The sequence below is a fragment of the Carettochelys insculpta genome, chromosome 28 (assembly GCF_033958435.1).
Source record: "Carettochelys insculpta isolate YL-2023 chromosome 28, ASM3395843v1, whole genome shotgun sequence".
In the NCBI taxonomy this organism is placed as follows: Eukaryota; Metazoa; Chordata; order Testudines; family Carettochelyidae; genus Carettochelys; species Carettochelys insculpta.
In genome coordinates, this window is record NC_134164.1 from 10,621,547 (window position 1) to 10,637,886 (window position 16,340).

A 16,340-nucleotide genomic window follows, 5' to 3' on the forward strand; every position below is an offset into this window, starting at 1 on the left:
TAGGGAGGTCTCTGGGTTTACAGTGTCCCCAGCACTTTTCTGGTTCCTTCTCTGGAAGTGGGGGAGCAGAGGTGTCTCCTCCTAGAGACCTACCTAGACCTCTCCCCACCCCACAACCTCACATCATTGCTCCTCATTCTGTCATCTACTGAGAATAGACTCCCTCCATTCTCTTTAGAGCCCCTTTCAGGAAGCTGAAGGCTGCTATCAAATCATCCCTCTTCTGCAAACTAAATAAGCCCAAATTCCCTCAGCCTCTCCTCACAGGTCACATGCTCCACCCCTAATCTTTTTGTCACCCTCTGCTGGATGCTCTCCAGTGCATCCACATCCTTTCTGCAATGGGGGGAGTCCAGAACAGGAGGCAAAAATCCAGATGTGTTCTCACCAGCGCTGAACAGAGGGGAATAATTACTTCTCTAGATCTGCTGGCAACATTCCTCCTAATACACCCCAATATGCCATTAGCCTTCTTGGCTACAAGGGCACACTCTTAACTCATATCGGCAATGTCTACACTAGAGGGTTTTGCCAGGAAAATGTCTGTTTAGCCGACAAAACCCAAGGAGCGTCCAGATTCCCAAGGTGTTCTGTCGACAGTAAGTTGACAGAATGCAGCACTTTTGTTGACAGCTGTACCCTGCTTCCCTTGAGGAAGGACGCAGATGTCAGAGATCTGTTGACAGAAAGCTAGTCTGGATGTTCCAGGGAGCTCTCTGTCAACAGACAGGGACCCGGGCAGCCCTGTCTGCTGTGCTTCCGATTGGCTGTTTTGCTGATAGAGTGGCCAGGCAGTCCATCCTCTCTCTGTTGACATAGCAGATCTCTCTTGCGATCCACTTGGCAGTTTGGCTGCGATATGTTGACAGGTTTTGTTGGAAGATATTTTCCAATAAAAACTTCTGTTGACAGATCCCTGTAATCTAGACAGAGCCATCCAGCTTCTCATCCACTGTAATCCCCAGGTCCTTTTTTGCTACACTGCTACTCAGCCAGTTGGTCCCCAGCCTGTAACAGTGCTTGGGATTCTTCCATCCCACATGCAGGACTCTGCCCTTGTCCTTGTAGAACCTCACCAGATTTCTTTTGGCGCAATCCTCCAATTTGTCTCAGTGCTACCCAGACACTGAAGCCTCACTCCGCTCAGTTAGCAACACCAGCCTCCGGCAGCAGTTCATGAAGTTTTCTAACAAACACCTTTGTGCTTTCTTCAGTGCTGCTCCTCAAACACCTGCAAGACCACCTCCTAAAAACTCCTCTTTGCCACGAGATGCTGATTATGCAGCTGGTGTGCTGAGACCTCAGCCTGTTCCACCAACCCGGGGGCTGGGCAGTGGGAAGGGCCTGCCTTCCCCTGTTACCGTCACCTGTTGCCTCTCCCCCTTATCCTTATATTATAGCTCTTTAGGGCAGACATGTATGTTGGATCTCTGCCTCAGGCCTGGAGCTGCTACTGCAATGAAACAAAGATAATGTTACTGATTTGAACAAGCCACTTGGACCATTCCTGTCTGGAAGGGTCAGTACACGGCCCTGTGGACAGTGATCTGTCTGCGCTGTACAGCTGACGTGGGTCAGACACAAGAAAGTGTTTGGCACCTGGGAAAAGAGCAGTGAACACCCTGGGTGGAGCTGTGGAATTTGGGGTGCAGGAACAGGAGGCACAGACCGAGAGTTACCAGTAGCAGGGCGCAAACGTGGATTGGGTGTTGGGGTGTAGGATAGCTGGGGCTGGAGTGCTGAATGGGGAAGCAATTTTCAACATGGTTGTCAGTTACTGTTTGTACTGTGGGAGCACCTGGAGGATCGGGGTGCAAGGCACTGCACAGAGAACAGCTCCAACATACTTAAACAGTTTCTCAGTTGGGAGCCAAGGGAGTCAGATTTTTCGGGGGAGGTTCAGCAGCTGGGCCATTTTGATGGATGTTCGGTCTAGTTAGCTGCTCAGCTGCTGCAGGGATGGACATCCAATGCTGGTGGGGGAAACTACGTCACATTCTAACCATTCTGCCTGCTCTGAGCCAGGCCAGCTGGCTGCCTCCATTCCTGCCATGCTCTTTCATTACCCCTCGATCTCCCCCACATCACCCTTTCAGGGGCAGCCAGCAAGTCACAGCTGCTGCTGTCCCCTGGCACTCCACAAGAACAGCTGAGCACCAGACACCCTGACAGGCTGGCTCCAGCACATCACCCATCGGGGCTCAATGCCGATGGGCATTTCAGTGAGCGTGGATATTTCCAAGGAGATACTGACCTACTCAGATGGACGCTCTCCCTTCACCGGTCCCATGGCCGAGCTGCTCTCCCTGGCCAGTTCAGGGTAGGGGGACCATCCATCCCATTTTGGCCAGGACAGACAGCCCTGTTCTTCTGGCACCAGGAAGGTGTCCAGATTTATTTTAACAAAGGGGCTAATTGCCCCATATTTGGCTGCCACCCATTTCCCAGTTCCTTGTGGTTGGGGGAGCTGGTAGCTGCACCGGCACAGCTGCCACCAGGCTCCCCGTGGCTCAGAGGAGCCGGGAGCTTCACCAGTGAGCAGCAGCCCCATTCCTGGAGCCCCAGCACGTGGGGCAGCCAGGAGCAGGGCTGTCCCCCACCAGCCGGGAAGCAACCCCTCCTAGCAGGGTGGCAGTCTAGGTCTCAGGTGACCATCTGTCCCATTTTGGCTGGGATAGTTGTATTTCACAAGCCAGGAAGGCATTATCTGCTCCCCCCCACCCGCCCGACCCCAGTGTCCCATACGTGGCCTAGGGCAGGGTCTGCAACCAAAATAGCGAATTTTAAATTCGGTTACAAAATCAATATTTCAAGAGCTGCAATGCCTGTGGATACGACACAGTCCTTAATAAACAACATCAGCTCCTACTTTTTGTAAGCCCTACATTGAGAACAGCGCACAAACGATTTGGAATGTGATCCATGTAAATATTTAACCCTTTTCTGAGTCCTAGTAGGCTCCAATATCAGTCCTATCTAGTGGCAAGGAGTACCAGAAATTAACTGGCGATCCAAAGGTGGTCAGTTTAGGAGCATACAGTACAGCAGGGGTGAGCAAACTTTGTATGTCAGGCCCCACTTTTTGTCCTTGCAGTTAGCGGCCCTCCCACCCCAGCCTGTCCAATGCCCTGGAAGCGAATGTTAGTCTCCTGTAAATTTTGCACCATGCTCCCTTGGCAATGGCGGGGATTGAGAGTGGCTTTCAAAGCACACTGGCAGCAAAAGAGAGTTAGCCAAGGCCCATTCTTCTGACCCAGGTTTGCGGTGCTTGTGAGGCCTGGCTCTCTTGCTCTTTGCCTTAGTTGCCCCATCTGTGAAATAGGTTTAATAATATTCCCATATCACAGAGATATTGGGAGAATGAACCAAAACTTATCTGGGTGACCCCCACTAGCAGTCTGTGGTAAACTTGCTCTTGAAGCATCCTAGCTGCTGGGACCTACAGCCCAAGCCATGAAGGGAAGCTGAAAGCCCATCAGTGGTGGGCAGACCCTGAGCCTTAGGTCATCACAGACCTAGGGAAGTAGGTGGAAGAGAATCCAATAGCCCCCGGTGAATGTGAGCACACTTTTGACATTCAAGTTGAACACTTTAGCTGCGTCTACACGTGCACGCTACTTCGAAGTAGCGGCAGTAACTTCGAAATAGCGCCCGTCACGTCTACACGTGTTGGGCGCTATTTCGAAGTTGAAATCGACGTTAGGTGGCGAGACGTCGAAGTCGCTAACCCCATGAGGGGATGGGAATAGCGCCCTACTTCGACGTTCAACATCGAAGTAGGGACGTGTAGACGATCCGCGTCCCGCAACATCGAAATAGCGGGGTCCTCCATGGCGGCCATCAGCTGGGGGGTTGAGAGATACTCTCTCTCCAGCCCTTGCGGGGCTCTGTGGTCACCGTGGGCAGCAGCCCTTAGCCCAGGGCTTCTGGCTGCTGCTGCTGCAGCTGGGGGTCCGTGCTGCATATACAGGGTCTGCAACTAGTTGTTGGCTCTGTGTATCTTGCACTGTTTAATGAAAGTGTGTCTGGGAGGGGCCCTTTAAGGGAGCGACTTGCTGTTGAGTCCGCCCCGTGACCCTGTCTGCAGCTGTGCCTGGCTCCCTTATTTCGATGTGTGCTACTTTGGCATGTAGACGTTCCCTCGCTGTGCCTATTTCGATGTTGGGCTGAGCAACGTCGAAGTTGAACATCGACGTTGCCAGCCCTGGAGGACGTGTAGACGTTATTCATCGAAATAGCCTATTTCGATGTCGCAACATCGAAATAAGCTATTTCGAAGTTGGGTGCACGTGTAGACGTAGCCTTTATTTCCTCTCTTCTGCTCCCCTGAGTCCATAGCTTGGGAAAATCTCAGTATGAATTAATTTGAGCACAGTGTCCAAACCCCTGACAGTAACTGTACGGCAATCAGGCCACGGCAGCTCTGTGTGGTAACAGTAGCAATGCAACCTCCCTGGGAGCTGCTTGTCCCCAACTCTTGGCTGGCTGGCTCCATTCACAGCTGTGCTAGCAGCACGCTACCTGCACGGGCTGAACTCTCAACCTGAACTCACCCCCACAAGGAGTGCGTACCTTGCCAGTGAATGGCAATGTCTGGGCTGGCTGGCCCCATTCACAGCTGGGCTGCAAACACTGCTGGCTGGAGGGGCTCAGCTCTCAGCCTGAACTTGCTCCCCGTAGATCTTATTTCCCTAAACCAAAAGGGAGGGGAGAAGGCCCTCCTACCACAGCTCCGCTCCTGCCAACTCCATTTCTGACTTTGCTCCCTCCTGACTAGCAGGAGCAGCTGTAATTTGAGCCAAAGCACAAACAATCGGGGGTGGCGGTGTGGGGGGGTGGGAAAGCTCCAGGGCTGCAGAAGGCATTCGCAGGGTAGAGCAAAATCCCAGACATTTTTAGATTTTGTAAAAACCTGTCTGGACTGAGAGTTAATGGCTGAAAAAGAGGACATGTCTGGGAAAAAATGGATATATGGTAACCCTAATTCCAGCGTTCAGAGCCGCAAATGACTCCTCAAAGAGCCGCATGTGGCTCTGGAGCTGCAGGTTGCCAACCCCTGGCCTAGGGAGTTATGGTCACCCTAGCTTAGGGTAATGTCCCCAGTGAGATCAGACAAGAGTGAAGATGTCCTCAAGAGACCAAGAACCTCTGTGCTTACCAGCAGCACCAGGATCATGGGGCCTTGGTAGATGTAATCGGTATAGACTCCAGCTCGCTTCCCAAACCAGCATCTGCAAATCAAGTGAATGGGGCAGTCAGCATCCAGGCTGTGAACTTCAGCACACCGTCCTGGGATGACCCTCCCTAAGACCTTGTCTGCATGGGAAGTTTTATTGGTGTAAAATAGGTTGTGAATTTAAAGCACAACAAGTAGTTGGGTATAAGGAGACTTGATCTGGAATTGAAGCTTGGCTAACCCCTGGATTTATTACTCAGCAGCTCACTGTGTGCATGCTCTTCTTCTGGAATGAAGGGCTTTGTTCTGGTGTCATTTAATCTAGCTAAAAGGGAACAAGCAGGCCCACTGATGGGGATGTGGGAGGCAACGGATCCCGGAGTTTCAAAGGGGCCCAGAGCTCTGGTCACTGCTGCTGCTACTGTGGCCGTTGCTGAAGCTCCAAGCCTCTCTGAAAAGCCATGGCAGCCCTGCTCCACATGGCTCTGAGGCACAGAGGGCAGGGAGGGCTGCTTATGGCTGACAGCCCTAGGCCCTGCCCTGTCTGCCCTTGGCATGCCCCATTCTGGGGCATGGAGCGCAGCCCTGCTCCCACCTTGCCCTGGGGTGCATGTCAGCCCTGCTTGGAACATGACATTATTCTGCAAGAAGGACAGAATTCAGAAGAGCAGTGACACTTTAAATTCACACCCTACCCTCACCTGAATTAAATTCCTAGTCTAGGTAAGCTTCAGAGGCCTTTCTAGGGGTTATTTATGTTGCTTTGGAAGTAGTTTAATCAAACTGGAGAGAGGCCATTATCCTGGAGTTACAACAGCCACTTGGACTGCTGTAAGGGTAGAACTGCAGTGGTATAACTACACGAGCCTACGATCCCATGCAGGCAAGGCTTGAGAAGGTCCACCTTGCTTTTGCCACATGTTAAGTTCAACTGGTGCATCTCCTGCGGGAGTGGGAAAGGTTTTGGGCTATGTCTGTACTTACCAGGAGACCGACCCAGTTAGGGTTGATCTTGAGGGGTTTGATTTTGCACGCCTAGTGGGGATGTGCTAAATGGAACTATCAGGAGTCAAGTGTTAACCCCTGTGCTACTCATTCTCCCCAGGAGTAAAGGAGGTCAATGGGAGAGTTTCTCCTGTCCACCTCCCGCAGGGAGGATGGCTTGATAAGTTAATAATAGATTGGTCGATTCCAGCTATGCAGTTGCTGTAGCTGGAATCGTAGCTCTTACAATTGACTTTAAGGTCTAGTGTAGATTTGCCCTTTGTCTCACATGTCAAAGCTAGGGCTGAACAACAAGCAAACTGTCAGGTGCCACAATGGGCTAATTTTAACTCCACAATTCACAGGAAGAACACAACACATGTCTGCTAAGTCCTCCATTAGCAGGTCTGTGAAAGTGGTTCAGGTGGAGGCAATGTGCTAAATGGAGCTGGGATTTAATCTGCCAGCCAATTTATAAACACTTTGTAGGGACCAAAACAAAAAAGCAGTCCAGTAGCACTTTAAAGACTAACAAAATCATGTATTAGGTAGTGAGCTTTCCTGGGACAGAACTTGACTCTGGCAAACATCTCCCCTTAAATTCCCACTCATCCCTTGAAGGGGAAAGCCCAGCAGGAAAGAAGATGCCTATCTATCTGGCCCCTCTCTTTGCATGGAGCCCGCCTTCTTTAAACTCTGGGCAGTGCTTTAGTATCAACATCGTCCTGATCAGACTAGGTGCAGTAGAACTCAAACTTACTTCTCATTGTCATAATACAGCTTTCCAAGGGCCCAGGCGACAATGACTGGAAAGGGGATACCTGTGAGCAAAGAAAGACACAGCTTGGTCTCAGCAGCGGAAGTGCTGACAAAAGTCTAGGGAAGATCTACACCAGATTCCTGCATAGGACTGTGGGACCCTCGCAAGATGCTGAGCTTGGCACGTGCTCTGGCAGAGCTCTGCCTGCCCAGGCAATGCAGATGTGTGCAGTGAAGCCGATTGTCCTGAGTATCACCAGTAAGTTGCTGAGCTCTGGTTCCATAAGTATTTTGCTCTGCCTCAGACTCCAGGCTCAGGGGCTAAGCAGGAAGCAATACCTCCTGGTCCAGAGCCCTCCCCTCCGCTCCCTTCTGGGAGTCAGGGGGCTGAGCACACACTGAGGGCTGCCTGGGGGACTGAACATTGTTCGTTTGAGGGCCCTAGGGAATCTAGGTCTGGGGGGTGGGGGTGTTTGATCTGCCAGTCCATGCTGCCTCCAAGCTCTCCAAGGTCCCCAAGATCCAGGAACCACAAAGCCATAGGGTTCAAGTGTATGGAACAGCAACCAGGCATAACAGAGATGGGGCCTCAGGAGCATGAGTGGATCTATCCAGTGTGGCCCGGCAAGTACTATTCCTGGGCCTAAGACCTCTATTTAGTCCACAGTCCCCATGGTATGGGGCCCACTTGCCCTTGCTGGGGTTTAGGGTTCAGGCTCTTGGCTCAAAGGACAGCAGGTAGGTGCCCCCTGGTCCGAGTGGCCTGTCCTTCCAAGCCTCTGGCTGAGCCCTGCAGTTACTAGGGCAGGAAGCCCAAACACCACTTGTGGGAGCTCAGCTCCCCTGCTGTCTTTGATGCTGTTGGTATTCTCCAAAAACAACAAGAAGTCCTGTGGCACCTTATAGACTAACAGATAATTGGGAGCATACGCTTTGGTGGGCAAAGACTCGCTTCGTCAGCTGCATGAGTGGGGGAGTTGCAGAGGAGAGTATAAAGAGGGATTCTCCTTCACTACATAAAGAGTATAAAGGGCAGAGCTTTATATTCTCCTTCACTACTCTAATCTCCTCACTTCTCTCCAGCCTCTGCTTCCACTCTCCCTCACCCCCACTGGGGGGAGTGGGGGGGGAGACTTTTTAAAGGCCTGTGGCAGCCTCAAGTGAGATCAGATGACCCTTATTGATTTATAGCAGCCTCTTCCCCACTGCCTGTGATAACACCTCACTAGTCAGGGCTGTTTCTGCTTTCTAGAGCTGCTTCTCTCACCTTGTAAGCTACCCCCCTGGCCTGACCCTGTCACACCAGCCTCATCTGGGCAAGACCCAGCACGTGAACCATGCAAGGGGGGATTACAGTGTGTAATCAAGGGGAATGCTGGCAGCTTGTCTGCTCTGCCTGGCTCCCCATGTTCAGGGCTGGTATCTACCCTGAGGTCTGTGCACATCTCCCTGCCTGCCATGCTGGTGCCCAGCCCCAGGGCACACAGAATGAGGTCTGGGCAGTGCTGGGAGAAGGCTGTGGGGTGGGGGGGGCCTCTGAATTCTCTCCCATCTGCCTCAGACCTACAGGATGGAAGGACGCAATTGGAGAATGCTAGTGGTGGCACAATACGCTCTCAAGGCCATGGCTCACCAGCTGGCTCTCCCCATCCAGACAGGGGTTTACACAGAAAGTCAGAAGTACAGCTATCTGCTGGCACCCACGCTTCCTGGGCCAGGCCCCAGGCTCACCCCAACTCCCGGGGACTTACACCAGCCAATGCAGATGAACATCCACTTGCGGAGTTTGTCGGTGGAGTAGGTGAGCACGATGGCTGTGTGGAGGTAGCAGCCTTCGCCGAACATCCAGAAGAAATTGGTGACATGAAAGTAATTGTAGGCAGCTGTGACCAGACGGCACCAAGCCTGCCAAGGTAGGGTGGGAGGGAGGGGGAACGAAGGACGAAGGTCAGGATGTGAATTTGGCACAGATCACGAAGTGATGAATCAAACAGCAAGCACCTTGCAGAGTTTCTTCTCTCCGCTGGGCTGCTTGATCCATCTGGGCCTGAAAACAGACAGCACTACTCCCACAGGAAAGCCAAGCTCCAGCAGCTGCAGATTACAGAGGGGAAACTGAGGCACAGAGGGACTGTGACTTGCCCAAGCAAACCCAATGGGTCGGTTACAGAGAACTCAGGTCTCTGCAATCTACCTTGGTTCTTATCTAGTTCCCATTAAAGTACCTCACAGTGGTGCTTAGATTCATCCTCATGACAGGCCCTGTGAGGCAGGGCACTGGTGTTATCTCTCTTCAGCCCTGGGAAACCAAGGCACAATATAACCGAACTCTGAATGGCAGAAAATAGATTTGAACACAGGTCACCGAAGACCTAGCTAGGGCACCATCCCTTAGCCTCTCGGGCGAGCTCCATGGCCTTCCTCACTAGGAACTGACATGTGGGTGTACTCTGGGTGTGGCCTGGCACAGTTTTGGCTTTTTCTCCTCTCCTGTGGTTTCACATCCCCCTTCCCCACCCCTCACAGAGGCTAGGTAACCTGGAGCTGGGCTGACCTCAAACTGGGGGCTGCAGGGAGAGGGTGAGAGGGCCAGTCCATGGGTGTAGCCGTGTGACTGTTGGCCCAGATCCCCAGAGACATTTAAGTTCCTAAGTCAATGTGAGTTTGGTGCCCAAATGCCTTTGAGGGGCTGAGCCATCGTCTTGTCCAATGGGACGCTTCTTCCTCCCCTGGCCGCACATGCACCAGGCTGCTGCTCCCATCTATTTCCTCTTAGCACCAAACATCCCCAGTGCCCACTAAAATGAACAAGCCCCCTGTATGGACCCTGGGTTGATGGTCAAGCCAGCAGGGCTGGAGCAGAAGCTGGCACTGGGGTCGTGTGACAGACTGTGCCCTGCACAAGGGCACTAGTTAGGAGGAGCTGGCACTGAGGTTGTGCGACAGAGCGTGCCCTGCACAGGAGCAGGGATTAGCAGGAGGTATGGACATGGCTCTCTGCCAGTAGTCCATCTCCTCTGATTTCTCTTAGCAGGCGTCCTGCCAGCCGTCAGCTCCCCTTCACTGATTGCAGGTGATGAGTGCTGTGTTTAGGGCCCTGTGATGTTGGGGAACCCGTCAGTGGCCCTTCCCCTGAGAACAGGTCTGCCCAGCCCATGGCAGTGGTGTTTCAGCTTGGCGTAGCCAGTGCAGCTGGGGCTGTGCCTCAGGCCTGGACCTTAGGGGAGAAGATAGTTTCAGAATCTTAGGTCCAGCCACTGCATTTACATGGCTATTTTGAGCACCGCCGCACGAGTCCAGCAAGGCTGACTGTTGCCGGGGCTGAGACTCACGGCTGTGGGCTGCTGCTCACAGGGTTGACGTACCCTGGTGGGACACAAGGGTGCAGATAACTAGCCTGTGAACCCCCTCAGGGGGGCCTCAGTGAGTCCTACTGTGACCTAGGGCTTTGCCCCTTACCTCAGGGTGCCTACAGCACTGGTAGGAGCTGCTTGCCCTGCTGGGAGCCAGGCACAGCGCAGGTCACTGCCACACGCATGGGGCTGTTCCAATTCTGGCACCACCTGCCTCCTTCGCCAGTGCAGCTCTAACCCCAGCTGCACCTGTTCGTCACGAGGACCGCTCTCAGCTCCAGGACCCACAGACCAACCCGGCTGGGCGGCCCCAACTCACAGGCCAGGCAGCACATGCTGTGTGCAGGCAGTACCACCCCATGGCTGCAACTTGGAACACTGGGTATCACAGACCACCCTGGGCAGTGTCTGCCACGTCGGGTGTTTAACAAGGCACCCTGGGCAGTGCCTGATATGCTGCTGTGCAATGTTGCACCCCAGGCGATGACCGATATGCTGGGTGTGCAGTGTTACACCCCGGGCAGTACCTGATATGCTGGGTGTGCAGTGTCACACCCCTGGCACTGACCAATATGCTGGCTGTGCAGTGTTACACCCCGGGCACTGACCGATATGCTGGCTGTGCAGTGTTACACCCCGGGCACTGACCGATATGCTGGCTGTGCAGTGTTACACCCCGGGTGCTGACTGATATGCTGGGTGTGCAGTGTTATACCCCGGGTAGTGACTGATATCCTGGCTGTGCAGTGTTACACCCCGGGCGGTGACCGATATGTTGGGTGTGCAGTGTTACACCCCGGGCACTGACCAATATGCTGGCTGTGCAGTGTTACACCCCGGGCGCTGACCGATATGCTGGCTGTGCAGTGTTACACCCCAGGCGGTGACCGATATCCTGGCTGTGCAGTGTTACACCCCGGGCGGTAATCGATATGCTGGCTGTGCAGTGTTATACCCCAGGCGATGACCAATATGCTGGGTGTGTAGTGTTACACCCCGGGCGGTGACCGATATGCTGGGTGTGCAGTGTTGCACCCCGGGTGCTGACCGATGTGCTGGGTGTGCAGTGTTGCACCCCGGGTGCTGACCGATGTGCTGGGTGTGCAGTGTGTAGCTGGTTTGAGCTCCCGGAGGGGTTCCTCCCCCTCGGTGCCAGTGGTCGGCCACTCTGCCCCACTGCCACAGGTACCATAACAAACAAATGTCAATAGTTCTGGGATTGCCACCTTGCCTCAGATGGGTGACAGGTGACAGTTCAGGAGCCCGGCCTTGCTTCAGGTGGGCTCAGGGGAAATTAGCTCAGGTCAGGGTCTAGCCCTAGGTCAGCGCAGGACACACACACTCGCAATACGCCCAGGCCCCAACGCAGGGCGGGGCAGCAAACACTCAGCCCCAGGAGGGCCCCAGCCCTGGTTCGGGGCAGGGCAGCAAATCAAACAGTCTCAATTCAGGGAAATGAGCTCAAGTCTCAGAAGGGCTGGGCCCTGGGGCAGGGTGGGGAGGGAAACACAGTTCCCCAGCCAGCCCAGGCCCCAGCTCAGGGCAGGGCAGCAAACAAACACGCACAGGCTGTCTCCTGGCTCAGGAGAGTCCCAGCCCTAGCTCCAGGCAGGGCGACCAACCCAGTTCATGCAGGGTACTGACATGTCACCTGTGCTGGTGGCAGGGGAGGGAGACCACCACCCGGCAACTGGGTGGCAGGGCAGAGGACACAGGCCTGCCCACTCCACCGCGTCCTGGCCCAGGGGCCCTGGTTGCAGCAGCACGGTCAGCTGCGGGGGTCAGTGGGGAATCCAGCCGCACCACGCTGACCCTCGCCCATCCCTGGGGCCGCTCCTGGGCTCCCCCAGCACATGGCCAGGTGTCCGGTCGGTCTCTCAGGGCTCCAGTCTGGCTGGCCTGATCCAGGCCTGCAGCTCTGCTGCCCCAGGCTGGCTCGGGGCGCAGGCTGAGGCCGGTCCTCTGGTCAGTCCTCTAGGATCTGCTGGGGTCCCAGGTGGCCCCATCCAGGCCTCAGCCCCTCAGGCAGGCAACCCAGAGCTGTCCTCTGCCTCCACTGGAGGCTCAGCATCGACTGGGTCCTCAGGCTGGGCTGTGGTAGTCCTGGCCCAGCCTCCTGACTTCTCGTCAGGTGACTGGGAGGGGCCAGGCTCAGTACAAAATGGCTCCCAGAGGGGTTTCTTCCCCTTTGGGTAATGGGGCGACCTCTCTGCCCCACTACAAATGCGACACCCTGGGCAGTGCCCGATATGCTGGGTGTGCGATGTTACACCCTGGGCAGCACTTGGAGCAGTCAGGAAACATAGACAGTCACTCTCAGGTGTGCCCACAGGCCAGGTTGGCAAGCCAGAGCTAGCTTTGATCTACAGAGTACCTCTAAAACCAGCTGCAGAGAAGCTGCAGAACAAAGGCTTCAGTGCAGGCTGTGACTAGCACCTGCTAAAGTCCAGGCTGCTGCAGCTTCCCTGCGTTGTTCCTTGAGCTATCTTTTCTCTGCGTTGCCCAGAACAGCGGCCACATGAATACAAACCCACAGCCATGCTGCAGCCGCTGTCCAGGCTATTGCAGCTGTGCTGCCATTTATACTGGCCGGTGTGGGACTTACCACATTGCTTTCATGAACGTCTGGATTCATGGTGAGCTGCACGACAAACCAGGTGGCATTTCGTAAGATGAAGGCTGTGATCAGGTTCCAGTGGATGATGTTTCGGAGGCACCTGATGCTCCTGGGGACACAAGAGGAGAAAGATGCCTGATTCGTTCAGAGTATCACAGCTCACTGTGGCTTAAACTATGTATCTAAAAGTTGTCATGTAATATGGCACTAGAAGATGAATAACTCACTGATCATATTCTGGTTTGATGCACGTACACAGTGAGTTTCAAGAGTTTTGGCTGCACACTGGAGCGATGGCTAATGTGTTTGAACCAGGCTTAGAATCATAAAATCATTGGACTGGATGGAAATTTGAGAGGTCATCTAGTCCAGTCTCCTGGGAGGATCAAGCATCATCTAGAACATCCCCAAGAGGTGTATGTCTAATTTGCTCTTAAAAATCTCCAATGATGGAGATTCCACAACCTCCCTAGGTAATTTATTCCAGTGCTTAATCACTGACCTAAACCTTCCTTCCTGCAATTCAAGCCCGTTGCTTCTTGTGGCCTACTAACGACACTTGTAGTAATACATCCCAGAATGAGGTTTACTTGTTTTTCAACAGTGTTCTGTGTGTGCGGGGTGTGGGGGTGTTGGGAGGGGGGATGGACAGGACTGGTGAACAGGTTTGTTTTAGGCCAGGGGTCTGGAACCTGAGGCTCTGGAGCTGCATGTGGCTCTTTAAGGACTTCTTTGTGGCTCCCAACACTATAATTGCAAAGCGTAAAAACCTACCCCAAACCTCCTGATCATTTTTGACAAACACAGAACATCTAAAAGCCCCAAACTGAACAACTCATATCTAAATAGCAAATGATACATGATCTTGAAACATTGGACAACTCCTAGCATCCTCCAGAGAGAGTGAGAAGGAAGAGAGTGGCACAAACACACACGTAAAGTGTGAGGAAACAGAATATAGTATGCAAATAGTATGCTGCAGTAAACACATATCACATTACAAATAATTGTGTGTGTGCTGTTCTTAAAATAGGTGTTACATAAAGTACAGTTTGACATTATTTATTAAGGATAGTCTGTATTCACATTCATTGCGGCCCTTGAATTACTGAGTTTTTTACCGAACTGGAAAAATATGGCTTTTCTTGCTATTTTGGTTTCTGACCCCGTCCTAGGCTTTGTCACCATGTTCAAGCTGAAAGTGGCAGTGGGGTTGTCTGCACTAGCTCCCTACTTCGAAGGGAGTATGGTAAGTAGGGTGTTGGGAGATTATTAATGAAGTGCTCTGCTGCCTATGCAGCACTTCATTAAGCTAATTCTCCCCCGTGGCAAGTCCAAAGTATTAAACTTCAAAGTGTGGCTTGCATGTAGCCGCAGCTAACCCGCCGGTACTTCGAAGTGCCTGGGCAACTTCAAAGTCCCTTTACTCCTCAAACATTTTTTTGTGGTCTGACAACAATTTTTTTATTTTTTCAAGAAAATTGTCATAGGTGTTCCACATGCAAAATATTATTGTTTGGTATTCTGTGGTCTCAAAAAGCTTAAGAAACACTGCCTCACAGCACTGTAACTTGCTGTGCTCCTGTGGGTGTCTTTTCACACCCTGAGCAGGATTGGCAACCCACAGAAATTTCATTTATGGACTAAATGGGAAAAATTTGCAGACAGACAAATTTTTTTATAGACGTAATTTGTATCCTATATAAAGACGACATAAATGGCCAAAAGTGAAAAGTAATCATTATCATTCACACATCACAAGAACTCACTTTCATTTAGTTACTCTCATTGCCAATGTGCTTACGCTAACTCTGGGATAATATAGATGATAACATCACATGAATCTCATAATTCACGTTACATCGCTCAATCATTGAGCTAAATAAACAATTAAAATGTCCAAGTTCTGCTGTTCTGCAGTAAAATGGCTGAAGCAGCACAGAAGAAATGTAATTGCTATGGAATAATTGCTGTTTTTTGAAATTTTATTGCACATTTATGAAATTTACAGACACCTACGGACTTTACAGACACATCCACTTTCGGCTAACTTGTTATAGACTGTAAATTTACCGATGGTTGACAACCCTGACCCTGAACAAGAAAATTACCATGCTGTAACTTGCCAGTGTAGACAAGCCCCTGGACCAAGGAAAGATTTTGCTTGGGATGGTTCTTCAGGCAGAGACAATGAAGGTCCGTTTACATGTCAGGTAAAAAAAACTATCAAGCTAACAAGTAGGGGAGGAGAGAGCACAATGCTTAAGTCCCAGCAGGGAGAGAGAGATGCTTGGCTTTGGTTTTACTCTTCAGAGAATCCGCTGTAGAGTTTTATGGGCCTGTACGCTGGGTCTGAACGGAGCTCTGCTCAACGCTGCTGCCAGCAGAGCTATGCAAAGTGAGCTTCTCAGGATTGCAAATGGCTGCTTATTTGCATACTTCCAAAGCATACCATAGCCACATGAGTGTTCGATGCCCGCATAAGGGACTGGTGACAGAGGCAGGTTTAGCTGGCAGAGGCACGTCCTCTGAAGTGCCAGTGCCCCCTTCTGCTGGCACAGAACTCTCACATGGCTATGGTAAGGAGCTTTGGGAGTATGCATAAAGTAGCCATTTGTAATCCCGAGAAGCTCACTTTGCATAGCTCTGCCGGCAGCAGCGCTGAGCAGAGCTCCGTGTAGACCTAGCCATAAAGATGAGGGAGCCATCAAGTGAGAAAGCCATAGAATCAGCTGACTGGACTCATGCTACTTTCAGATGGTGCCACTCCAGGGCAAGGCAGGGGTTGCTCCTGCATTTACTGGAGGTGGTCTGGCATTTCCCGAGGAAAAGGAGGGAGGGGGTGGAGCCTGGGCAGGATAAAGGCAGAGCAAGTGTGGGAGGGGGAGGGCAGAGATGGAATATGGGAAGGGAGGAGAACAGGGCCTGGATGACACTTGGACCTTAGCCATGGGCTTCTTGGGTCTCTTACCTCAATCGCATGAAGAGGACAAAGGCCAGAAGCAAGGCCCCTAGTGAGACGCAGTGTCCCAGGTAGTTTATGATGACGGCAATGTGGTAATGCAGCTTGCTCTTCTTCTGAGGGAGAAAAGACACAACAAAGGTGGATCAGCAAGGGTTATGGCTACCCCAGTCACTGCTTTGTGCAATGCTTCGAGATCTACTGTTAAGAGAGCTCGGCACTGTAATTGCAGGCCTGTCCCAAGGCACTGACTGTCTCTTTAGATAAGACCGAGATGTGGGGAAGGACGGAAGAGAGTGATGCACAAACAGTGATGGTTTGCAAATGCCATGCTAGATTCCCACTGGGTTTTTTCCGTAGCATTTCTAACCATTCTTTCCCACTATCTCTCTCCATCTGGATCTTTGTGTTTTGGTTTCTCAAGTGTCTTTTCATCTTTGTGTCTGTTTTTCTTTAGGTTCCAGTCAGCTGCTCGACCTCTTTGTTATA

At 52.2% G+C, this 16,340-nt stretch overlaps 1 protein-coding gene across 1 annotated transcript in view; it reads right to left on the reverse strand.

Moving 5' to 3' along the window:
- The window catches only part of LOC142002632 (corticotropin-releasing factor receptor 1), a 34,981-nt gene extending 19,072 nt beyond the window's left edge, over positions 1-15,909 (reverse strand). Inside the window, exons 1-5 of the mRNA XM_074978875.1 lie at positions 15,861-15,909; positions 12,878-12,998; positions 8,671-8,824; positions 6,921-6,981; positions 5,159-5,231 (exon numbers count right to left, since the gene is read on the reverse strand). Of these exons, the coding sequence (XP_074834976.1) occupies positions 5,159-5,231; positions 6,921-6,981; positions 8,671-8,824; positions 12,878-12,998; positions 15,861-15,871 (420 nt within the window). The 5' untranslated portion in view covers positions 15,872-15,909. The remainder of the gene's footprint in view (positions 1-5,158; positions 5,232-6,920; positions 6,982-8,670; positions 8,825-12,877; positions 12,999-15,860) is intronic.
- Between the last annotated feature and the right edge of the window lie 431 nt (positions 15,910-16,340).